General features: G+C 40.4%; 1 protein-coding gene across 4 annotated transcripts in view; it reads right to left on the bottom strand.

The window, feature by feature from the left end:
- Positions 1 to 27,344, bottom strand: part of SIK3 (SIK family kinase 3) — a 312,583-nt gene that overhangs the window by 62,431 nt on the left and 222,808 nt on the right. For all 4 annotated transcript variants that reach the window (XM_033917543.1, XM_033917544.1, XM_033917545.1 and 1 more), the window contains exons 7-13: positions 17,550 to 17,668; positions 15,440 to 15,550; positions 13,664 to 13,807; positions 12,360 to 12,437; positions 6,274 to 6,383; positions 2,006 to 2,159; positions 1,088 to 1,243 (exon numbers count right to left, since the gene is read on the bottom strand). In XM_033917543.1, coding sequence (XP_033773434.1) covers positions 1,088 to 1,243; positions 2,006 to 2,159; positions 6,274 to 6,383; positions 12,360 to 12,437; positions 13,664 to 13,807; positions 15,440 to 15,550; positions 17,550 to 17,668 — 872 coding nt within the window. The remainder of the gene's footprint in view (positions 1 to 1,087; positions 1,244 to 2,005; positions 2,160 to 6,273; positions 6,384 to 12,359; positions 12,438 to 13,663; positions 13,808 to 15,439; positions 15,551 to 17,549; positions 17,669 to 27,344) is intronic.

Here is a 27,344-nt window from a genome sequence, read left to right as displayed (position 1 = left end):
CCACAAATTAATAAATTGATGGAAAATCATATAGCAATATCATATGATACAATATTATTTGGAATGATGATGAGAAAAAAAAGTCAAATTTCACCAGAAAATAACAAGCTTTTATTAATCATGACAGGGGTTGCCATTCAACATATAACCAACAATTGGAAAAATTATAATAACCTAAATTATACATTTTGGTGGAACACAATATGTCATATATTCAAAATGGAAAGAGTAATAGCAATACAAAGAGGGACATATATTAAATTTATAAAAATATGGGGGCCATTGACAAAATATTGTAATGAATAAATACTATGAGTTTTCTTCTTCTTTTCTTCTTTTAAATATCTTTATTATGACACACATAGAGGGGGGGTAATGAAAATGATTTCTACATAATATGTTATAGTATATTATACAATATGTAATGTATGAATTGAAAAGTAATAGAAGGGTGGGGGGAGGGAGAGGGGATAAAAAATATATTTAGAACATAATGTATTAGATATAAAAGTGTTATTGTATATTCATCAATTGTATTTTAATATGTTGTACACTTTCTGTAAAATTTAAAAATAAAAAATAATATATATAAAAAAAAAAAATAATGTGTCCTAAGCTATTTTTACTTTGGACGACTTGCGACTTGGACGAAAACGGACTTAGATGTTCCTTTCGATTATGCCCCTCCACGTATACTACCCTTCTCTGCCAGGCCAAACAGTGGGAGATCTAGGTTCCTCCACATAAAACACTGTTTGGCCTACAATGCAGTGCCAAGTGTCAAATAAAAGACTAACCTCAACAATCCTGTTCACCCTTCAGCAGTCTCACTATAGGCCGATTGTCCGTAACCTAGAGGCCTGTGCAGGCACCCATGTTGTTAACCCTTCCAGTATGTATCAGTCTCTGTACTTGCATCTCCCTAAATTGTTACCTCCCCAGTATGTCACTCCTCCAGTGTGTTAACTTGATCTCCTCCAGAATGTTTAATGCTATGTATGCTAACTTGTAACTTGTTCTGAGCTTTCTGGGAGGATGGGATATAAAACTAACTAACTAAATATATATGATCCTTCTTTCTACTCACTGGTGTCATGGTGACAAGTGGAGAGGGTCCCCGAGGTCGCTTCAGTAGCTGCTGTGTGTGAAGCTGAATGTTGGCACCACCATCTGATGCTCGCCTGCCTAGAGGACCCATTCCATTCAGGAGCTGCAAGGTTGGTGGCTGTAATAAGGACTGCTCCTGCAGGCGTACAGAGAGAGAATAAGCATAAATGAAGTCATGCAATTACTATGAAAACACAACAGTTCTTCAAAGTCAGGATAGTGGAAGAGGGACTGGTATGATCCCTGGACAGGGAAGAAAAACAAAAAAAGCAAGCTGCATCGCCCATCCCCAAAAGAACACAAGTGTGAAAATAGAGACTACTTGATAGAAACAGAGAAAACCTGAAAAAAAATGAAGTCAGATAAAAACCATATGGCCTATCCATACCATCTACTATCCCTTCCTCTCCCTCAGAGATCCAATGTACTTATCCCAAGCTTTCTTGAATTCAGATACATTTTTCATTTCCACCACCTCCACCAGAAGGCCAATCAAGCATTCACTACCCTTTCCATGAAAAGGTATTTTCTGAGGTTATTTCTTAGTCTATCCCCTTGCACCACCCTAACTGTAAATGTGTATGTTTTTCTGCCCTGTACAATCAACACCGTTTGCCAACAAGGAACCCAGCAGGTGCTGCTGGGTTACAAAGTGCCATCAGTGGATTCTGATCCTCTTATTTACCTCTACTCTTGCATTTTCAAACACTACTGCTCAGTGTCTCACAAATATTCTGCACCGCTTACAGACAAACCATAATAAAGCAGAGAAGAGAAACAGTGGCCAAGAACAATTTTTGCAGCTCATCTGCTTCAGTGGTTTGTGATTTTAATTGGTAGCCAGTGCCTCAACTACTTCTAGGCCTTGACTGGAAGAAATGGTTATAGAAAGGGGTACCTTGTACTCCAGCTGGCCACTGGGAGGGACGTTTGGCATCGGCAGCAAGTTGTGGATTACATTCATGTTGGGAGCCACTTGCAAGAATGGAGCTTGTTGGGTCACTCGAGGGAAGCCAGGCAGTAATTTCTGCAGGTCATCTGCGACCTCCGTGCTGTATAGTCAAGGGTCATCATTAGAAAGCACTCCAGATGCAGAATTTTCCATCCATGCTAAGCAAGCTAAAGAAGCACTGCGCAAAGCTCAAATCACAAAAGAGGCTTTCTTTCTATATTTACCAAAACATTATAGACATGCAAGGGAAGGTGTTGCTTATAGAAACTTTGTAACTGAACAACAGCTTAATCTGTGCCACCTCCTAGCTCTGTCCAGTTCAGGTTTACTCTGGTGAATGCTTTCATCAGCTCTATCTTCAGTTATCATACTATTGCTCCCATCTTATACCCACCTTCAGTGGCACTTCCTGCTCTCCTTTTCACACCCTACGGTTCACCTGCTGTTCCTCTTTCTTTAACCTCTCGGTGGCCACAAATCCAATTTCATAGTCAACATAAAATCACCAAAAGCAAAAGAAACTGTGGAGATGTTGTCCTTCATGCAGACTTTATTCAATTTTTAAAAATCCACATATGCATAAAAATTATGCAGAGGAGACAACATGGTCCGTGTTTCGACAAACTTGCCTTCCTTAGGGGTCCTAAGTTACGCTATAGGAGGCAAATGTGGATGCTGAATTCAAGAGGGCCTGGGATAGGCACGTGGGATCTCTCAGAGAGAGAAAGAGATAATGGTTACTGCAGATGGGCAGACCAGATGGGCCATTTGGCCTTTATTTGCCATCATTTTTTTCTCTACCTTACCTTCTATCCTCTCCCTCATTGCTGCTTGCATTTCTTTTCTTTTTTTTTTTTGTTTTAACGTTTTTATTGATTTTTTCATATAACAACAAGTGTCATAAATTTCCATACAATTATCTTAACAATACACTTGATATCTCTATAATATACTTTATATAAAACATATCTTATATTATCCTTATTATGATTTTACACATCATGTAAAATTTAATGATTTTATCAATTATTTTTAATTATTAATCCCCTTCCCTCCCTTCATTTTGTTAGTTTCACATAAAATAACATCTATTATAATAAATTATTTATAATTTATGATAAAAAGAATAAAAACCTTACCCCCTCCCACCCTCCCTCCTTTAACCATTATCTTATTATGGGAAAAAATTAAATCAATCACTACAAAAATCTGTTAATGGTCCCCAAATCCTCTTGAATTTATCTATATATCCTTTTTGTGTTGCAAATGTAAGCTCCATCTTATATATATGGCAAACTGAGTTCCACCAAAAGTTATAGTTTAATCTGTCACAATTTTTCCAGTTATGTGTAATTTGTTGTACTGCTACTCCAGTCAATATAAATAAAAGTTTATTGTTATTTGACGAAATTTGACTCCGAGCTCTCATTGCAGTACCAAACAAAATCGTATCATATGTCAAGGCTACCGGATTTTCTAACATCCTATTAATTTGAGGCCAAATTGATTTCCAAAATATTAATATGAATGGACAATAAAATAAAAGATGATCTAATGTCCCCGCTTCTAGATGACAATGCCAGCATCTATTAGACTTAGAGCTATCAATTCTATGTAAACATGTAGGGGTCCATAAAGCTCTATGTAAAATAAAAAACCAATGCTGCTTGCATTTCTGATAAAATGTTGTAAATCTGCAGGTCATCACGGATCTTAATTAACTGATGTAAACCGCCTAGAACCTGCTGGGTATGGCGGTATATAAGAATAAAATTATTATTATTATTATGTTTCTATCTTCTCTCCACTGCGGCCCTTGGAGAGAATATGCCGGGTCAGTGGCAGAGCGACGCTGTGAATTGGTTCCACCGCTTGCAACTTTTACAAGAAATTCAAGGTTTTATGCTGATTCTTCCGCATTCACATTTGCTATCTTTGCTCTTATAGCATAACTTAGGACCATATTGGGTCCTCTTCATCATTTTTATGCATATGTGGATTTTAAAAAATTGATTGAATAAAGCCTGCATCCAGAACATCTCCACAGTTTCTTTTGCTTTTGGTTTTTCCATTTCCTGTGGAATTGTGGGTCTTTTTCTTTTGTCTCTGCCAATATAAAATCACCGACTATGTCAAAACTACACAGGAGGAAAATAACTTCAAAAATCAAACAGCGTGAAAAAATTCAAGAAAATAAACAAAAAACACGCTACTGTAATTGCTGTAACTTCTTAAAAGTCCTCTTGAAACTCCATATTCATTATACTTCAATCAGTGGATAGATTATCCTCCATGTATCTGAGCACAATCTATCCACTGATTAAAATATAAGGAATATGGAGTTTCAAGAGGACTTTTAAGAAGTTACAGTAATTACACTTGCGTGTTTTTTGTTTATTTTCTTTAATATAAAATCACCAACATTATCTTAATATAAAATCACCAACATTATCTTAATATAAAATCACCAACATTATCTTATGCTTTCTCACTTGTCTCCTCTTTAATTACTCCTTATTCTCCTCCTCAAACTCTTAACTTTACTACTCAGCACCATTTAATGGTTCCCACAATGTCCACTACCTGATCCTGCCGGTTTTTTACATGATATGAAAAATAATTTGCTCTGTCACATTTATACTATACTCTCTTTTACTTTAAATCTATCCAGTACTCTCACCCTCTCTTCCCTACCACCTGCGTGGCCTTTTCCTCGATACATTTATTCTTTCTTAATTTACCTCACTCCTTATCTGTTGGTGTTAGTGTTCCTAGTTAATCTGAAATAACTAGGTGGCCTATATGGGTCAACTATTCTTCTACCACCATCTACTATGGGTACAATAACCATACTGCCTGAAAATGCTGCAGGTTTGCAAATACCTTGTATTCAGGGACTTGCAAGCCAATTTCCCACAGGTATACTGCCCATAGACACTAAAATTCAGGATTAGTCAACATAAAGAGCTATTAAGTACCACATAAGGACTTTGCATCTGCTATGTAATTAATCCCCTATGTGATGTTTGCCAGTTTGGCTTCTTCTATTCTTGGTCCTAACTCTCAGGGTCTGATATTCTCCCTCTCCCCCCCACCGCAAAAAAAAAAAAAAAAAGCTGAACTCATATATATATATACAGTGGAACCTCGGTTTGCGAGTAACCCGGTTTGCGAGTGTTTTGCAAGAAGAGCAAAACACTCAGCAAACTTTTGCCTTGCAAAACGAGCATGTTCCGATATGCGAGCACCTCCTCCCCCCCGCTCTAACCGGCATCGCACCCCCCAAACCGGCATCGCAACCCCCCTCCCCGCGAACGCCCCCCCCAGGCCTTGACCATCTGCGCATGCTCAAGGCCTTCTGGCTCTCAAGAGAACGAGAGCCAGAAGGCCTTGAGCATGCGCAGATGCTCAAGGCCCGGCCCAGGCAAGATGCGAGAGCTTGCTTTCACTCTCACAACCAGAAGAAGGGGTAAGGAGCGTGTTTGAGAGGAAGGGCGGGCAGATGCCGCTTTCAGTACGGGGGCATGATGCGGTTCTCGCAGGGGGGGGGCAATGCGATGCCAGTTCGAGGGGTGCGATGCTGGTTAGAGCGGGGGGGGGGAGGGGATGATGGAGCAGCGCCGGTAGCCTCGGGTGGGGGGGGGTTGGTGGAACGATTCAAAGCAAGTTTCCATTCATTCCTATGGGGAAACTCGCTTTGATATACGAGTAACTTGATTTACGAGCATGCTTCTGGAACAAATTATGCTCGTAAACCAAGGTTCCACTGTATATATATTCTCCTAAATTAGGTGTCCTATTTTCAGCCAAAATTCATCTTAATTCAGGAGCTTGAAAGTTATGTTTATAAATTTAAAACTGCCATTCGTTTGTCTAGATAAGAGTCTAATACTGAAAATCAGTACCAAGATCCTAACCCCCCCCCCCCCTTTTACAAAACCACGATAGCGGTTTTTAGCACAGGCCAGCACACTGAATGCTCTGCGCTGCTCTACATTGTTTCAGATACAGACTCACATTTTAAGTGTTCCATGGACAGGGAATACTTACTATATTTGAATGCCAACTTGCTTGAACTACTACTGGGGAAAAAAACTTGCTTACACCTTCCCTTCCCAGGAGACGTCTTCCTATCCTGAACCATGAATTCTGGTAATATCTGGAACCATAAATCAAAAAACCTGGATCACATGAGGTATTTGTAGCATACTAACTGTGGATCAGGTACGCCAACCGTGTGCCTTCTCATGGAGAGGTATCGGGCCAGGGCCTCAGGTGATGGTTCCTCACCTTCATCACTGTCCAAGTTCATTGTCCCATCAGTCTATGGGGGAAAAGTCAAACATCATTATATTCACCTACATGGTCTTAGTTAGGATTAACAGTTTCAAACAGCATAAGAAACCATGACAATTGGTCCAAGAGTAATGAATGATTTCCTTGTTGGCTGCATCTTCATAGCACATAAACCTTTCAGTCCCTGTTTCACATTAGATAATTGGTCATTGTCACGCTAAGGAGTTAGGAAAGTAACAGGAGAGATGCTTACAGGAATTTAACAAATAATGACTTGCCAGAAAAATGTTCCATTAGTTTATGTTAAGTATTGCTTTATATCTGTGGACAAGCAGGAGTTAATGGAGACACATCCTTGTGTGACATCATCCCATATTGCCATGTGCCAGAATGTCTTGCTCTCCAAAAAAATCAAGAGTGTCCTCAGAGGTCCTCCTGAGCAAGAGTTCCTGCGTTTCCAATCATCTCACACACTCCTCAGTACATCATATCTGAGCAGACCTGACAAACACCGTGTCACACCGCTCAATACAAAAGTGGCAAGAAGTTATATTTAGCCAAGTGACAATGTTATGGATAAACATAAGTTGTACAAATGCTTAGTTAGCTTTGTATATTGAAGCAGTATTATGAACAAACAATCATGCATATTTTGTAGTTGCCCTTGTAAATGAATAAGACCAAGTAAATATTTAATAAAGATAAGGTGGAAGAGGATAACTGCTCTATAATGTGAGCTTTCCAGACTGCCAGGAGACCAGAAAACTTATCACAGACCTCACATCCTGTTGTACTGAAGACAGGACCCATCTCCGTATCTCAGGCAGTCTATTTTCATAGGCAGCATCAGCCTTACAGTCACTCACTGCCACAAAGGCAGCCCATACAGATGTAAGCTCTAAGGCAATGGCAGAAAGACAGGAAAAGCTTCAACTCCTGCAAACAAAAACTTGTCCTTGTTTTTGATGCCTTGCCAGTGGAGGACAGCTTCAGTATTTCACAGGAGCTTGGGAAGCTGACAAAACAGACCACTGGATATTGAATATCATAACCCATGTCTATATGCTAAACTTCCGAAAGCCATCTCTGCTGAACTGCCCACTGGCACTTGTTTCCAGATATTCTCAGTTACAAAGTCCCAATGCAAAGTAGAGATCTACTTAGTTCAAGCACAAGTGATAAAGCAAGTTCCACCACAGGATAAAAGGTTGTTACTCCAGATTTTTCTCATCCCCCAACAGCGAACTATGGACCTCATAGATTTAAATCATAAGGTTCAAGATGCATTCCCTGGGCACCAATTCCACCATTGAGGAAAATGGCTAGCATTGCTGCATTTGAAAGATTCGTATATTCAGATTCCAACTCATGCAAAACACTGAAAATTACTCTGCTTTACTTTCAGGAGCAAGCACTATAAATTTAGCCACTAAGGCCCCGATTCACTAAAGTCAGCGATCGTCGCTAAACCAGTTTTCACGACCCAATTCACAAAATGGCCCACCGCGTGTTTTTCCCCTTGATCGCCCATTTTCCGATCCGGCCATGCAAATTTTTAAAACCCCATGCAAAATAGCCAAGCGATTGATTCACTAACATATGCTTGGCTATTTTGCATCGGGTTTTACGATCCTAAAACCCGACTGCTGTACTACTGATAGGTCTGCCTGTTTTTTTTTCTTTTTTTTTCCCATGGCACAGATATTTTGCATGTATTACATATGCAAAATATCTGCCCCATTTAAAAAATGTAAAAAATCTCCCACCGCTCACAATGGCTCTCCCCCATGACACCCGATAATCGTGCACCCCCCTGACACTCGGCGACCCATAAATGGCAGGAGAGATACCCAACTCCCTCCTGCCATGTCTCCCGCCAGCCCACCCACTTCCCCAAAAACCCAGCAGGGGGGATACCCACTCCCTCCTGCCACCGGACGCTCCCCCCCCACGCCTAACTTAAATATGGCAGGAGAGATGCCCACTGCCTTCTGCCACTGGCCCCAGCCTCACCTGAACCCCCCTCCCATGTGCTGAAATGGCAGGAGGTATGCCCACTCCTACTTGCCACCGCAATGCCCCCTCCCCTCTCTGATGTCCACACCTTGCGTTGGGAGCAGGAGGAACCGCAAACACCTCCTGCTCCTCCGCCCAGCCTGCTATGCCACTGGGCCTTGGGAAGGGCCTGAGGCATCTGAGCCAATCAGGAACTTCCTTAGAAAGGAACCTAAGGAAATCCCCGATTGGCCAAAACAAGGGAGGAACATGAGGCGTCTGAGCCAAACAGGGCACTAGGCCCCGCCCCATGCATCACATGTCAGCTTTTTTTTAATGGGACAGATGGTGCACGTTTAAGTCGCGCAAACATCTGTCTCATTAAAAAAAAAGCAGAAGCCTTGACAGCAATGACAGGAGGCTGCTTCTCCTGTCAATACTGTCAGGACTCTTCCCCAACTCAATCGCTCACCGAGCGACTGAGTCAGTGAGTTTGCGTGCAAATCATTTGCATGCAAACTTGATAGTGAATCAATCGCTGTTTGAAAATCGGCCAGAGAATCGGCCAACAGCGATTGAGTCACTATCTTTAGTGAATCTGGGCCTAAGATTGTACTGTTAGGGGAGAGGGGATATCATTTGCACACTAAGATTATAAAATACTATCACCTATGTGTATAAGTATAATATTCACATACGTAAGTGCCAATTGGGTGCTAAGCAGTAGTTTACAAGCTTAGCATACAACCTGCACAGCACACAACTGTAAGGGAGGTATACATATGGGGCAGAGTATAGAATACTATGTTATGTGCTAAAGTGCAACATTTACATCAGCCTTTTAAAGTACCTAAACTCTGGTGCACAAATGCTGTAATGGTGCCCAGATGCCATTAGAGAATTCATGCTCAACATCCTGCATATTAAACCCCAAATTTGGGCGAGCTTTATATAATTGACCTCAATGAGTAAAAGGTAATTTTTTTTTCTTTCTTTAGCACTCAGGGTCTTCAAGTGTTTTGCCCCAGTCATGGTGCAACTCAGGAAATAAGGCATGTATGTTTCCCCTTACTTAGGCAACATACTTATGTTCATCAGATTACTGGAGAATGCATTTTGACCCTTCCTGATCAATCTTGAAAAAATCCACACTGAACCCTTCCCAGGATGTACATTTGATAGGATTCTGCCTCCAGACTGAGATAATGAAGGCTTTTCTTCCTAAAAGCTAGCGCTTTACTCTAGTTTCACTGTGTCATAATCTAGCAAAAAATGTGTAGCACCAGCACACATCCTTCTTCAGATACTTGGTCATATGGGCAGCTGCAGTGCACCTTGCCTAATACGACTGCAAAAATATATCCACTGGAAAGGTATTTGAAATTCCAATCAAATCAACTTTGTCCATGAAGATTTTAATTACCAGACCAATGCAATACACTCTCTCTAGTGGTGATGCTATCCCTCCAATCTCAGAGTCAGCTGCACTTTTCAACCTCTTTCCCATCATAACGAGTATTGTCCTGACTATGGAAGCTGCAGACCAATGTACAAAGATGCAGGCTAAATGAATGCTATCCTATCAGGCTAAGTGTTTGTTTTGTGGTTTTATTTGAAACCTTATTCACTTGAGACCCCTGATGAATGCTATCCTATCAGGCTAAGTGTTTGTTTTGTGGTTTTATTTGAAACCTTATTCACCTGAGACCCCTGATGAAGGCGTGTTTACCGAAACACGGACCTTGTCGGGTCCCTTGATATGGTACAAAGTTGTAACATTAACCGCATTCATGATCTTGGTTTAAATAAATTTAGCCTGCATCTTTGTACATTGGTCTGCAGTTCTCTTTTGTTTTTGGATTGCTCTCCTTTCACTGCAGATTTTGTTGGACTTCTTTCCTTTGTTGTTCGCTGACTATGGAAGCTTCCACCACAGGCTGAAGAGCACACAACTTTCATCTCTGCATGCAAGGTGGGTAATTTTATAAGTGCCATTTAAGACACCTATGTGAAGAGAAATTTATAAAGATAAGGGCCTATCTGTCTTTATAAAATACTCGTGTAAGTGGTAGGTGCAGATATTTACACCAGCTTTTTTATTGTGTAAATTATAATATTTTATAATCTACATGGATACTTCGCTCTCCACCAAAACTCTACCTCTGTGCAAGCCCACTGGCAAAATATTTGCCATCAATTCAAAATTCATACTTTTGCATTTTATAAAAAGGTCAGTTACTCATATAAAGAATTAAAATCCCTAAGTGGGCATGTACTTTTCCACTTAAAGTATGTCTCTCAATGTGTCTGCTAAGGATGCGAGGAGGACCTTCATATCAACTTTTTAGAACTGAAGGACACCCATTGACTTGAAACCTTTTGCAAGTGGCTGAAGGTAAAATAATTCAGATTCAATCAGGTGGTCATGTTTTATATAAATAAACAAGGAGGTTCTAGTTCCCTAACTCCATGGGAATGATATTTATTTATTTAATTTGTTTTCTATACAAGCAGTATACTTTCTGGGAGATCACAATCAGCCCAGCAAATAAACTCAGCTGGTAGATAAATTCACACAAATGAGCTCTTGACAACTAGGTGGTACAATTCCTTTTCAAGAGATGGGGTTCTCTTAGCTGACCTGTTTTGTCGCTGAAGAAAGTCACAAGTCTTCTCTTTTCTGTTCCAGGACCCCCGATAAATACAGGCTTTTCCACAATGCCTCCACTCTTAACTTTTAGCATCCATTATGCTTTTCCACTATTCCCATATCTTTCAAAGGATGTCTAGAATATCCTGTTTCCATAGCCAGTGAAGCTGGCCTAACACCAATCCTTCCTTCTGGGAACTCGCCCAACACTATTCACACAACAGAATGTCTTTCTGCTCCAACTAAGTCTCAAATCTCCCTCTATGACAGCTTAGATTATGAAAGTCAAATGATATTGTCCTTGCCAGTCTCGTACGTAGTCTTAGAAATCCTTCTGGCCTCAAGAAAACAATCAACCAAGAAGTCCAATAGTATGAAGCGAATATACTTCATTACCTGATGTGTGCAACTTACAACCCTACAAGATAGCCAATCTCTGCATTACTTGATCTTTAAAACTCAGTCTTACAGACCACACCTGTGTGCCTCCACTAGCAGCTATAGCTGAATACGTCTTTATGGAAGGAAAGCCCATCTCTGTCCATCTCTTGCTTTCTAGCTTTATAAAAGGTCTTTTAAACACTAAAGGACATCGTTATCAACATGGGCTACCATTAAGATGCATTATTCTAATTCTAACTTGTGCTATTTTTGCACAGGCCCCATTTTATGCAATGAGACCTAACATCTAACAACAGGGGTTAACAGTAAAATAATGTGTCTTAATTGTAGTCCATGTTGATTACTTCCCCCATAAGTATGTAATTGTAGCTTATCTCAGATCCACATCAATGGAGAACATATGCAAAGCAGCTACATGATCTTCCATTAACAGTTTTGCGAGTCTTCTTGATGAGACAGTGTTTTAGGCCATGAACAGTCAGCACTATACAACCTTTATAAACAGTAACCTCCACCCAATATCGGGTCACCATAGAACAAGAGCTGGTGACCCTCAGCTTTGGAATGGCTCCAGCTTGTCCACAGAGAAATTTAATTTCTTTCCTCTCTGTGGACTGCAGAAAAATGGGGCCACCTCATCCCATTCTTCTTCCCTATGAATTTACATACTAAGATAGTATGAAGAGAGAGGGATAGCTGGGGATGTGGGAACTCTCACAAATACTCAGGAGGGCCAACGGAGCACTCCTGAGCTTTTGGAAAGCAAATCATTCCAGCAAGGAATAACATGGGAAGATATCACTTCAAGGCTGTGGTTTCATTCTCTTGCTGCTAATGGAGAACCCTCATAGGTAAACAATTCTGTTTTCTTGCATATACTTATGAAATAGTCACAGTACATAAAAAGAGTAGCTGGTGAACAAAGAGGATAAGAAGCTTATCATAACTTTAACTTGCCTCCACAATCTGGTTTTCAGGATTGATTAGTTGCACTTGTGGCACATTCATGCTGATGGTGTTATTTGCAGGCTCTACCTGCAAGGGAGAACACACAAATTCTGACTATACCAGAACAATCACTACAAAAAAATGCAGCCACAGGACTGAGGCACATTACTGACTTATCAAATAGGACAAGACAAACTGAGGTGAGGCGAGGAGTGGCTTTGTGGTAGAGTTGCTACCTCAGCACCCTGAGGTTGTGGGGCGATCTCAGCATTGCTCCTACCTGATGGGCAAACATATTATGCAAACTCATAATTCCATTGGAGATAAGTACAATTTTGTTATTACACAATTTATAGATGACTTTACCCTAACACTATAGGGGTTTTCTACTAGGGGGATGAACCTCTTTTTGATAATTTTGCAAAGAATTTCCCTTCAGAGATGACTGTTTAATTTTGAGTTTTCACATTTGTGTTGATTTCACACACACACTTAGCACAAGGTCCAAGGATGTATCACGCTTAATGTACCCTGCTGGGTTATTATGAGCTTCCAATTCTGGTAACAGGAATTCTTCCGCCGTGAGTTTTGAATATTGAGGACCAAATATCACATATTTTATAAACTTTATTTTGGTTATATTTTAAACATAATGAGAATTGTATGATCTCCCAGTGGGTTATTCATTACTGAAAGAATAATTTTTTTGATATTGACAACTGTTCATTCTTTCTATATTGGGTTCTATATATTTTTGAAAGACAGCGAATAAAGCAGCATGAAATATGAGGTTTTTAGGTTAGTCCAGGAGGAAAAGTACATTTCTGCAGGATCTCGCCCCTTATATTGTTACAATCTGATGTGTTTTTGATGGTTACATTTATTGTAATTTATTCTGCAAACTGCCTGGGTTTTTAGTTTGGAAAGTGGTCAAGCAAACAAATGAAACTAAAGTACATGATGATGAATAGGGAACTCTTAACAGACAATAGGCTGTCAAGTAGAAATATGGCTTTTCCCATTTCCAGGGTACCATTTTAGCTAACAAAAAGAAACACATGCTTACTTTGTATGTTGAAGCCCATATCTTTGTCAGTTTGCAATTCTGAAATGTATTTTACCTGGGCTACATTTAAACTATTTCTTTTCATCAATAGTAAATTTATGTGCTTTATAACTGCTAAAAGTCAGAGCTGCTACTGTTTTCATTAATAAAGGCTATAACCTAAAACAATTCAGCTCATAGGGGTTTTAAACTGCAAGGGACAGGAGACTCTTTTTGAAGGCTGCAAGTTCTGTATAAAGCTGCCCACCTGGACATTGGCTGGTGAAGGGAATGACATCGTCCGTGGTACACTAGGAGGGGTTGCGATGCGCAGGTTCTTGTGCCGCTTCAGCCGATCACACAGCAGGCTGTAAATTGCACTGTAGTGATCATAGGCATCTGTCCTTAGTGACTAGAAGAGCAGTAAGAAAGAGTTAGTGTATAATGGAAACATTCCTCCATGATATCTGCAGAATGAAAGCAGCATTAATACATAAAGGTTTCAGAACAACTAGTTATTCTCCTATTTAATGAAGTAGACTGTGATACCCAGTGCCAAGCTATATCAAGGTTCCAGAGAGAATGACAACTTTCTACTAAGACTTCCTATTATAAGAACTTACGCTAACTATGTGCTAAATGCTGAATTTCACATTAGATGTTACCACTCTGGAAAAGGCCAATATATTGAAACACTTGGCTCAGTGTACAGCAGCAGTCAAAAAGAACAAATGGAATATTATGAATTACTGAGAAAGTCTTGGCTTTATTCTATATTCCTATTATAATGTATCTGTATAGCCCTATGGCACAGACATGTCTCAAAAATCATATGAAGTTCTGGTCACCCCATTACAGAAAATGCTCTCTAAATTAAGGATTTTCAGCATAGAGAACACAGATAAGATAGACTTTTTTTTTTTTTTTTTTTTTTTTAATGAGTGGTATGGAGCAGATCAGTAAAGAAGGAGCATATATCCCTTTAGACAGCAGCAGGATGAGGGGAAAACTCAATTAAATACTTGGTTTAAAATAAATATATTTTCTTAGCCATCACACAATTAAGCTGTAAAAGCGGCTGCAAGAGAACATTGCTAAGGCCAGTAAAATAGCTGGATTTAAAGTAAAAGTTCAGATATGTTTTTGGAATACAGATCCATTAACAACTGTTAGCCAGGAAGACTGAATGAACACTTCTTACTACCAGAAGCTGGCTGTCAATATCGGGGAATAGATCTGCCTATTAGGATCTGTTGGGTACTTCTTTCATTAGCCCTGTTGGAAACAAGATGCTGAGCTCGGTGCACCATTGGTCTCACCCAGTCTCTAGCGGTATTCACATCCAGGTTGAAGGCTCACTTTTTTGAAGCTGCATTTAAGTCCTAACCCAACCAACCCATCCATATCTGTTTGTTATTCCCTCTAGAGTCCCCTATGTTATCCACCTCATCATTATCCTTGTAAGTCTCTACCTGTGCAGTGTGTTTAGTCATCCTTTTTTGCACTGTGTGACTGACATAATTAGATTGTAAGCTCTTTCGAGCAGGGACTGTCTCTTGCATGTTTAATGTGCAACATTAAAGAAGGAAGGGTGTGAAGGAAAGAAAGGAGAAGAGAGAGTTGCCAGAACTTAGGGGACGGGATGTTGAGAGAGAAAAATGGAGAGGTGGCAGAGCTGAAATCAATCATGTACAAAGGAGAAGAGAAGGGGCACAGGATAGACAGTTTCTTGAAGGAGCATAAAAAGAGGGAAGATGCCATATGGAACGGGGAGAGGGCAGACAGTGGATGGAAGGGGCTGATGCTGTATGGAAGACAGAGCGGACAGATGCTGGCTAGAAAGAAGAGTGAAGACAAGATGATGCATGCACCTGGTAGAGCTATAGAAATAATAAATAGTAGTAGTAAGACATTTCTTAAGTTCTCCTGCTAACATTCTTAACGTATCCTTCCTCTTATAGAAGGGATTATGTACATGTTTATCTCTGGAGAATCCCTGTTCCCGTTGCTGGGAATAGAGCATGTGTTGCTAGAATCTGATTACCTGTAGTGTTCGTTCTTTGTCCAGCCCTATCTCCACCATAGCTAACAGCACCTGCTCATTCAATGGCTCCAGCTGCCTCTCAATCTTCAGATGTTGACATTCTGTGATTAACTGTAAAGTAAAAAAAGGTAGAGAGAAACTCTATGTTTGACCAACTGTTTATTAATAAATGACTGTCCCAAACTCAAAGTGGCATAGTTTCCTTCTCAACAGGATGCGTCTCCTGGGAGGTAACCAACAAGAATCCATAGTAATGAAAATGATAAGTTCCTTCTTCTTAACTGCAACTGTATGTCCATACACTTGTTTTTAAATCACCATACAGCTTTTTTTTTTTTTTTTTTCCCTTTAATTTCCTTGCAGCATCACTGTAATACCAGTTCTGCTTGCCACTTCTGGATTTCCAAAGTGCTGAACTCAAATCCAAGTTGCAATGTCAACAGGAGAAACACCAAGCTTAGACATACATCATCTCCTGCTGTCCTGGAGCCAATTTTGTGGCAAAAGCCATAAGATTTTGTAGTTCTTACCATTAAACTGGCTTCACAACAGCAGGAGATGACATGTGTTTAAGCATTTCTCTTATTGCCAGCCCAACAGGGGTTGTTTGTAGGGAAAACGAGGAACAAGAGGCAAGTTTCAAATGCTGGGGTGAAGTGGTAGGGGGAAAATGTTGTGGAAGATAAGGGTACAGTAGTTGAGGGAAGGGGTAAGAAACAGGGGAGATATAGGGAAAGGGGGAGGAGATTTTAGGGAAAGGGGATGAAATAGTGAGCAGATGTTGGGGAGAAGGAGTAAGGCAGGCTTAAAAGGTAGGGGATGGAGGCCAGAGAAGGGAAAGAGATGGCAGAGACAAGAATTAAAAATGGAAAAGGAGGCATTATATGCATGAAGGATGATGTGAAAGAGTGGCAGACAAAAAGAATGGAAGGAAAGGAGTAAGAAAAATGAAGTAATACAATATGTGCTGTGGTCCTTCCAGATTTTCAAAAATCAGCTGCAGGTCTCCTGACACAATGCAGATCAGGATCTTGGATGAGAGTGATGCAGTATTCCTCTCACTGGTGCCCTGTTACATTTTGCATATAGTTGAAGTTCCATTGCCTGGTGTTTAAAGCTTTGAATGAGGTGCTCCATGTTATTTTAAGACACAACTCGGTGCCTTATGTCCCAACGCTCCAAGACATTTGCTGCACTCAGCTAAATTGCACTTGCTGTCCACAGTGGCGTACCAACAGCAGGACGAGGGCTGGACCGCCCTGGGTGAAAGCCACAAAGGGGGTGTTCCCGGCCTTGGAGTCATGGTCCAGCCCCAAGGCTCTGGGTGGTCCCCATGGCCAATGTTCTCACCCTTCTCTCCTGTCTGATATCGCTTTACCTTCTGTCAAGCTGAAAAATCTGCTAGCCTCGGCAGTGATTCAGCGATGTTGCCCTCGGCTCCCCTTCCTGCTTTCCATCTGCCGCAGTCCATCCGGGCGGAAACAGAAAGTTGCGTCATTGGAGAAAGACCAGGTAGACGTGGAAAACAGGAGGGGGAACCATGGACAATGTCGCTGAATTACTGCCGAGGCCAGCAGTTTTTTCAGCTTGACGGAAGGTAAAGCGACATCAGACTGGACAGGAGAGAAGGGTGAGAACATGCTGGGCCTGGACTAACTGGGGGTTTATTTTTATTTAAGTACAAAGCGGGGCGAGGGGGTGGTGGTGGTGGTATTAATTAAGAAGTGTCAGATTGGGCATGGGGGGAAGGGGAGAGCTTGGGGGGGGGCATTAGAGAAATGCTGGACCAAGAGGATGACCATGGTCTGTTTAGTTGTGTCTTTGGGGCTCACGATAGCAAGAAGGGAGCTGTCAGTTTATTTTGTAACTAGAATCTAGAACTGCATTTCAATAAATAAGATACAAATAAATGAAACAATCATCATGACTTCACAGCCTGGATATGTGCACATTTCTGGAGACTTTCAGTTGACAACTAACAATATCCATCTGAATGGAAAGCATTACATAACCCAAATCTTACAATTAAAAAAAACCCAAACAACCTTTCTTGTCTTTGACTCATCAAAAGAAGAAACTCTGAAATTAGAACTATGAATGAACCACTTACCCGGTCAAACTCTGGATCAGACTCCCCAAGTTTCATCCATTTGTGCTTGCAAATTTGATCCATGGACAAGCGTTTGCTTGGGTCCAACACTAACATATGACGGATCAAGTGCTCACACTCTGTAAAAGAGCAAAACCCAGCTGAATACTCACAAAAGGAGACAAGCATATGTATGTGTATCCAGTCCCAAAATATGTCCCAAGCTTGTTCATTGCTATTTCTGAGAGTAGGTAAAGGAGCATTAGTTAAGGTTGTTATTAGTTATAACTTTGTCTTATTTTATGAAATGATTTTAGGTTATTCTTTTTCATTTTTTCATTTGAAGAAAATTGTTTTGTATTTGTTAATCTAAGTATGTATTTTTGTAACCCACATAGATTGTTTGGATATGTGGGATACAAGTGTTTAAAATAAATAAATATTTTTTTAAAACCATGCTTCTTTCTACCACCTTACCACCTCCATCAGCATGGCAACTAGATAATTCTGTTTTATTTTAGAAGAATAACAATGTACTCTTAAAGCAAAGACATTTTTTTTCTAGTAGCTTGAAAAATACAAAACATCTACTGTATTTTGCCAAGCATGGTTTCCTTAAGTTGGTATATTTTCCCACGCTATCTCAACCTCTAGATGGCACAGCAGAGCTTTATCCTTTCCTGTTGACATTCAGGCAACACAGCGTTCAGCCATTTTTCAGTGTCAAAGGGCAAACCACAATTGCCATCTCTCAGGCAGCCAAAGACAGGATTACCAAATGCAGGCTTCAGGCCGGAAAAGAGATTTCCCAGGCAACTTCCTTCTGAAAACAAGTATCACCAGAGCTCCTGAATATATAAACGCTGATGACGAGTTAAAGTGGAAGCCAAAAAGACTATGATCATTAAAAGGCACTCTAAAACATAATGAATTAAAGAAGAGAAGTGAGAAGAAAAGGAAGACTATGAAGAAAAAGTGGAGGACAGAGGAAGGAGAAAAGCGAGGGAGAAAAAAAGAAGCAGAGTAAAGCAAAATACCATATGTTCAAAGTAAGAAAAAAAGACTGATTTTTATGGCAGATTTCTAGACCTTCTGTCTATTTATTCATTTCATACCATTTGAGTGAAAGCAACACGCCAACTGATGACGTTCAGGTGCCCAACAAGAAAATCTCACCATCTGAATGTATATGAGATGTTCTTCTTATGGAATTACTCAATCACTCTAAAAGTTAAAAGGGCAATATGTAACATGATTTTTGTTCCTGGGCCTGATTCTAACAGTGCCCTACCGCTGCCTAACTTAATTAATTGGTGTTAATCAGCACGGTATATGATCACATTATTTAAAACCAATGAAAAAAATCATTATTAAAAAAAAAATGCAGGTGTCAACAGGCACCTACAAAAAAGGATGCCATAATCATATCTACAGAGGTGCCTAATGGCGCCTGAGTTCAAAGTGGGCATTGTTTATGCTGGAAATGACCTAAGGCGCCACTAGGTGACTCTGTAGAGGCGATTCTCGTCAAACATATGTGCCTGTAATGTAAGCCTAGAAAATCCTGGCCTACATTACCGGTGCCTAAATGTTAGACGTAAGCCGCGATTCTCTTAACGGTGCCTACGCATGATTGACAGGTGACTGCCACCGTTTTTGGAGGCGCCATTTCTAGCATCATGCCTTAAGTGTAATTTCCTAATTGCTCATGCCTAGAATGTGTAGAAAATGTCTGTTATTTCTATAAAACTGTGCTTTTGTGACCAGGATAGTCAAATTTTGCAATATACCTATTTAAACATGAATATCCTGAATTTTAGACTTTTAATTTTTATAGTCATAAAAAGCAAAAAATGAATCACAATTAAAATATATTTATACTGAAGATATACAAAGATGACCACAGAAGATTTAGAAGTGAATAGTTTTTCAAGATTTGCTATTATATTGTAAGTCACTTTCACAAATCAGCCCCCAGATGTAGTCTCTCATCATGTTCTCATTATATAGTCTCCTTGGTAGCGGCAATCAAAAACCAGTATATCCTGGAAGCATTCACCTTGCTCCTCTGAGTTGGCTCTCATGTTCTCCTTGAATGTCTCAAGATGAATATCAAAAACATGGACTTTGAAAGACATCATACAGCCCATTTTACTGTAATGCTTCACAAGATTCTCAACCAACTCCACATAGTTTTCGGCCTTGTGATTGCCCAGGAAGCCCTGAACTACTGTGACAAAAGCTGTTCCAAGCTGCTTTCTCCTTCTTAGTTAGCTTCTTGGGACATTCTTTGTACTTCAGGATCTTCTTTATCTGTGGTATGACAAAGACACCAGCTTTGCTTTGCCTCAGACAGATTAGGGAAGATGTCTTGAAGGTACCTGAAGGCTGCCGAATCCTTATCTAGAGCTCTGATAAATTGTTTCATTAGGCCCAATTTGATTTGCAGTGGTGGCATCAGCACCTTCTGAGAATCCAACAGTGGCTCCCATTTGACGTTGTTTCTCCACCTGTGTGTTCTTGCTGTTTCAAAAGCAGAGATAGCAGGGAAACTTGGTAAACCATTTGGAGACCCATTAGGAATGCCACCATTCTGAAGTCTCCAATGACATCCTAGCTTACTCATCATACTTCAAGGTACCTAGTAAGGTCTTGATACTGTTGCAATCCTCTTTGAGTGAGCCAGTGGAAGAGACAGGTTCTAGTTTCCATTATGGAGTAGCACAGCTTTGATGCTCCTGAATGAGCTGTCAATGAAGAGACACCACTCTTTCTTACAGGCTATTTACTTTACTTTTTAATAATTTATATTCCACATATCCTACAATTCAATGTGGATTACAAATTATTCCGGTACTAAAGCATTATTCACTAACTGTCTCAGCAGGCTCCCACTCTACCTATTCACCCACTGCTGCCACCTACCCATCTGGCCTACCGCTGCTTTAAACACCCCGCTCCCTGGTCCGCTGCTGCTGCCACCCACCACCCGCCACAACTAAAGCAAAAGAAGGTCCAGGCGCCGGCCCATAATTCTGATGTCGGAGAGGAAGTTCCGGGCCAGCCAGGCAGTGATTGGCTGGCACAGAACTTCCTCTCCGATGTCAGAATTGACGTCAGGAAGAAGGTTTGTGGGCCTGCGCCTGGACCTTCTTTTGCTTTAGTTACGGCGGGCGGCAGACCGGGGAGGGGGAGGTGTTTGAAGTGGTGGTAGGCCAGGCAGGTAGGTAGCAGCAGCAGGGGCCGGGAGAGCAGGCTTCGGCTTCGGCACTGGAGGGAGGGAGGGAGGGAGGGAGGGGAAGCGATACCTGTCTCGTTGTCCCCACACACAGCTTTGGGACGCTGTCTCTGAAAACGGGACATTTCGGCGTCTCGAAGCTGTGTGTGGGGACAACGGGACAGGGGATCTAAAAACGGGACGGTCCCGTTAAAAACGGGACGTATGGTCACCTTAGTCATGACTGTTATTCATCTATATATGTGAGCAGTACATGAATGTTATTATGCTTCAAAGTTCTATCTCACTGAGCACTTGAAGTTTTTTTCTCCTCTTTACTTTAATTGTTACTTCTGTTTGTTAATCTTAACGGTTACATTTTAATTTTACAATTATTGAGCTTGATAGCTACAAGTTACAAGTGAGTAGTTTTACAGTCTTTAATAGCTTAGTTACTTTGTACTTCTTTTGTAAGAAAGTGTTTTTTCAGCGTGGATTATTATTATTTTTTTTATTCAATTTTCTATACCATTCTCCCAGGGGAGCTCAGAACGGTTTACATTAATTTGTTCAGGTACAAGACATTAGCCCATTATTAACTACTAAGATTGAATTTCTAAAACAAAAAAGTTTTAAGAGATTTTTTAAAAAATAGCAAGAATTACTATAAATTGTATTTGAATTGGCAAGACTGACCATACAGAGGCAGCTAAAACTATTGCAGAGAAAATCAGCACAAATTTATAACTGCTCCAAGGCACGTGTGATTGTTCACGTAATGTATGTGCATACTTTATAAAGTTAAGTTGTAAAGGAACAGCCAATATGCTGAAAGCCGTACTCATTATATTTCTCAATACGATTTCTCTTCCATGGTCCTCAGCGGCACATGGTCATGATCTTTGATGGTAGCTGTGGTCTAGAATATTGGCTGTAAGCAGTAAGGGATTTTTACTTTGACAAAACCGTAGGGTGAAACATGTTGGCTTAAATATCCCTGAGTCCTGACCATACAGTTAAGTACTTTTTCAGTATATATCTAAAACGTAAAATATTTATGAATATAAAAGCATAATAACTTTGAGAGGTCCGATGACGATTTGACACTTAAAGCCATGGACTGTGAAAGTTTATTGAGTCCATGGTGGTGCCGCTGAGGACCATGGGGGAGAAATAGAAATAAAATGGGTACGGCTTTCAGCATATTGACTGTTCCTTACAACTTTACTATTAGAGAATTTCTCATAAAGATATATATTAAAGATTTAAGTGCTTGTGACCAATACAGAGTACGGTTTTGGGGTTCAAGAAGGGATTGGATGATTTCCTGAAGGAAAAGGGGATAGAAGGATTACTATACAGGTCCTGGACCTGATGAGCCGCCTCGTGAGCGGACTGCTGGGCATGATGGACCTCTGGTCTGACCCAGCAGAGGCACTGCTTATGTTCTTAAACATAGTAACATAGTAACATAGTAAATGTCAGCTCAAACAAGGTGGCCAGAGTTCTATTTGATTTAGTACTTGATATACCACTCAAACTGAAGTGTTAAGAGTGGTTAACAATACTAAAAATATCACACCATACAATTAAATTATTATAATAATAAAAACTATCACAATTATACAATTCATCGATAATTAATTAATTATTATTATGGTTTTTTTATTAGGTATTTATATAATACCTATCAAGGTTATCTAAGCGGTTCACAATCAGGTATTCAACCATTTTCCCCATCTGTCCCGATGGGCTCACAATCTATCTAATGTACCTGGGGCAATGGAGGATTGAGTGACTTGCCTAGGGTCACAAGGAGCAGCATGGGATTTGAACCCACAACCTCAGGGTGCTGAGGCTGTAGCTCTAACCACTAGGCCACTCCTTCCTCCTTTTATTACAATATTCAATATCAACTGACCATTATCAATAAATTTCTATATACATAACATAACATAACTTTATTTTTCCATACTGCCTTAATCAAAAGAATTCTAGGCGGTTTCCACAAAAGAGAAAATATGGACAATCAGTGAAATACAAAATAGTAAAAAATGAATACAGCTTGTTGTATAAAAGACATTAAAAATTTAAATTTGATAAGATAAGATTAGTTATGTTTAAAAAGTAAAGATAAAAGCACAGATTAAGAGATGAATTTATCAAATAATATTGTCTTGATTTCTTTTCTAAAAGCGCCATAGGACAACATGGCTCCGCTGATATAGTTACCCAACCAGGACTGTTTATAACTTTGTGACAATCTGATCCAAGTTTTCAATAATTTCTGAAAACTCAAATAACTTGGCAAACATTCAGGCTCATAATCAAAACATTTAAGCATCCAAAAACCAGCCTAAATTGGCTCTTGGACATTCTAATAGCCGGGACGTCCAACTACTGATCATAACTGACTTTCTGGATGTCCAGCAGCACTTTTAAGCCGCTGTGTGTCCAGAGCTCAAAGGGGCATGTTTGGAGGTGTGTTATGGGTGGGCTTAAACCTGGATGTCCTGCAGGAATAACTGAAGCTTTCTCAGGACTGTCCTAGATGGAACTTAGATGCCCGCAGTTAGAACTGTTTTATTTGCATCTAAAGTGTCCCAAAGCTGCCCAAACTGACCAGATGACCACTGGAGGGATTAAGGCATAATTCTCCCTTACTCCCACAGTACATAGAGGGTTTGCCATCAGCTGATCGTGGCAAGGGAATCCTGAACAGTTGAGCCGGTTTGGGGGATTCCTGCTGGCTCAGCTGATAGGGATTCCCCCTGCCAGGATCAGCTGAACTGGTAGGGAGATTCCTCTCTCCCTCCCTCTGAGAAACCAATCCCCTCCAGTATACCTTCAAAGCCCTACACCCTCCTCCTGACATCCCCCAACATTCCTGGATCCCCCCCCCCCCAACATCTCCCGACACATCCCCCCTCCAATTTGATCAATTCTAGCCTTACAATATAATTTGTACCCAGTTAACACGGTGTCCCATTGATTGTCCTCCTTCCATCTGGTCTCTTGAGATGCCTATTATATCTAGTTCATCATTCAGTACTATATACTCTCTCTCCTATTTTTTAGGCTTCTAGCATTTGTATACAGACACTTCAAACTGTTATTTTCCTTGTATCTACAGCTTGCTGAGAAGATGACAGTGAAAGCTAGAAGGATGCTAGGTTGCATTAAGCTGGAGGAGACCTGACAGCTCCTGATGGGAGCTGAATGTAGACTATCTTGGAGGGTGGTTGGGATGTCTTTTCTGTAGATGAAGGGCATAATCCTGTCTTACTTCTTGTAGGATTCGGCAATTAGTTGTTATAAGGTCCATCAATGATAGGAGTGAGTAAGATGACCCTCTATAGGGACAGTTTGAGGAATTGGTTGTATGAGGTTGGCTAAGCTCTCTAGGATGAAATAAAAAAGACTGCTGAGACTTTTGCTGAATTTGGGATTGAGATTTTTTAGCTCTTTGTTGTGTTTGACGTCTCTGTGGAACAACTCTAGAAGGCATAGATGGTGGTATATACCTACGTTTGGGGTAATAAGAGAAGCATTTTGGATTGTAAAACCTTTTGGTGGTTTGAGGCTTGGATGAGTTTGCATATGATAATGTCATCGAGTCTTCATGCCTCTTTATTTTTGGAATGGCCTATTCAATCTTTTCCCCAAAGAATTCATCTCCCAGGCATAGTATATTGGCTAATTGTTCTTGGACATTGGTATCTAAATCAGATACTATGAACCATGCTTGTCTCCTCATTGCAATAGAGATTGCTGATGCACGTGAGGTGACATCAAAGGCATGAAAGACAGAGTAAGCTATGTATTTTCTTGTTTCCAAAAGATCATTAGAGATGTGTTGAAAAGCATTCAACTGATCATCAAGAATATATTGTTCATAATGTGCTAGTTTCTGAATAAGAGACTTTATATAAAGGATTCTGCTGGTTAACATAGTGTTTTGGAAGAGTCTTCACCCAAATTTATATAGAGTTCTGTCTTCTCTGCCAGGAGAAGTATTGGCATATGTCCTGGAACTGCTGGCCTTTTTCAATGCTGACTCTACCAGAAGGGATTGATGCTGTAGCTGAGGCTTATCAAACTCTGGGCAAGACTGTACTTTATATAGCATGTCCAACTTACGTGAAGCTACAGGTACTAGAAGGGATGCTTCGCAATTTTTAAACATAGCATCCTTCATTAGATTGTGAAAAGGGAGTTTAAGACAATCCCTTGAGCACTCTTTATAATCTAGAGCATCAAAGAGTTCTGCCCATGGCTCAGACTCTGACTGCATCTTTATTGGCAAAGCTTGTCTTATTTGTCTAATGAACTTTTATAGGTCACAACTTTTCCCTTTCATTTTTAGACCTTGTTTTATTGTAAAACATTTTTAATTACCCTCCTGATGTTGTTTTTCCTTAAATGTTCTCTCCTTTTGCTTATGTATCATTTATTAATTGTGTACATTGATTGTATGTTTGCCTGTTTAAATTGTTTTATTTTGTCTTCCCCCCACCCCCAATTTTTTTTATTATTATACGCATTGAAAATATTTGATATTGCGTTTATATCAAAATTTTAATAAACTTGAATCTTCTGTGTCGAGGAGGAGGAGATGGTTCTGATGGTGTTCCCTACGATTCCTCCACAGAAAGATCTGTTGTCGAGGACACTAAGAGATGTTCTGCAATGTCGCTCCAATGAACATTTTGATCTGGTTGAAGAGCTACGGTGCCTCAATGATTCGGTTCTTTTAGATCTCAAGCATCAATATCTTGGAGCCCAAGATATAGCTATGGAAGGTAAGGCAGAAGGTTGCTCAGACTCGGCTGGTATCACATATGTCAAAGCAGGAACTTGTGGTGCTTGAGCTTGTAAGATACCAGCCAATTTCCTTTGAACTAACTCCCATATTTGGACTTGTATAGATGGCACTGGTATTGTGATAGTAATCAGTACAGATAATGCAGGGAGCGTAGAGTGTAAAAGCGTTGGTGATCTTGATGACAAGGCATGCCTCAGAGGTGTCACTGCTTGAAGAGAGGGTGACCTCATCTCGGTGCATTGACATTTGGGATATACCAATGGAGTAGACGCTTGAGAAGAGGTCGGTGTATGTGTGGATGGGGAAGAATGTTTATGCTTTTTAGCTTTTTTTAGCCGATTCCCCCGACGGAGGCAGCACCGACGATGTTGATGTGGTACACAGGGTCTATGCATGTACCAGTACTGACACTGTAGAGGTTTTCTGGGCATCAGTGCCGGAATCTGTTGACATCCTCGATGTTCCAGAAGACTCCTCAAACAGTTTTTCAAACTAGAGTTGACAAGCCTTAAGTGACCTCTTTTGTAGTTTAGAGCAGCGAAGGTAGGAATCAGGTCAGTGTCCAGGACCAAGGCACTGGACACATCAGTTGTGTGGGTTGATCACTGAGATGGTCCTATTGCACTGGGTGCACCACTTGAAGCTACTAGAAGACTTGGACATTGAGGGGAAAATTGACACTGTAAAATCAAAGGACGTCAAGTAAATATCTAGTTGAAAAAGAATTGATGCTCCTGGACTGAAAACAAGCTGAAGTGAGCCCAAAGGCCCAAAATTGAAAAATTGGTAAAAATATAAAAACAATTACCAAAGAGTAGATAAAAGAAAGAAAACAAAAATAATGAAGGAATAAATAGATGTAAAATAAGGCCAGGATCAAAAGACAAAGCTTCTCAGCTCTGTGGAAAACTGAGGACTGATGACCCCGTGACCTGTCGGATGGGAAGGCACTAGCGCATGTGCGGTATGGGCAGTCTTGGGACTTAAACATTTTTTAAAGTGACAGTACACTTTAACACTGTCCGTACTGGGCTCTGTGGATGATGTCACCCACATGTGAGAATATGCTGCCTGCTTGTCCTGGGATAACATGATTTTCTTCTATTTCAACCTACAAACAGTAATAAACATATTGAGCAGCAGTTAATCAAACACTCTTCAGAAAGAGCAAACACACTTTGCAGCATACTCCAGTCCACCAACCAGGAGCATTCCGAGTCAATAATATGCCCTGTGTGATACATCCCCTAGAGCTTCCACCCTGCCCAATGCAGCGCAGTGAAGAAGGGGAGATAATGGACAGGGGGCAATTTTGACATCCCCGCCTCCCTTGTGCTCTGTGCAGCCACATCATCCATACCCAGCTCACTACGGCCTTACACCAGACATTTGCATACTTCTTTATGTTTCCCCAGCGACATGATGCTTACCTAGTTATGTAATTAATAACTCTGATCAATAAGGACTCAAAATATTGGCCTCTGGAGATATGTCCTGGCTGCTGTGATTTACAATGCCAATTCATTTCTCTTCTCTTAAGTCTGCAAAGTGCTTGCATTCAGAATGGAAAATGCAGGTCCATTAACAGCCAGCATCATACAAGCCCAATGCATCAGAAGAGAGCAGTTGCTCAGTGTGATGAACTGCACAGGCAAAATGGAGAAATACTCAAGACACTCAACTTCTACCTGAAAATGAACAGACTGTCACTGTTAGCCAGCATTCTGTATATTGTCACTTTCATTACTTATTTAACCTGCCGTACAGATCCAAA

The sequence above is a fragment of the Geotrypetes seraphini genome, chromosome 13 (genome assembly GCF_902459505.1).
Source record: "Geotrypetes seraphini chromosome 13, aGeoSer1.1, whole genome shotgun sequence".
Classification (NCBI taxonomy): Eukaryota; Metazoa; Chordata; class Amphibia; order Gymnophiona; family Dermophiidae; genus Geotrypetes; species Geotrypetes seraphini.
The sequence above is the reverse complement of the archived record's forward strand: the minus strand, read 5'-3'. Positions and strand labels throughout refer to the sequence as shown.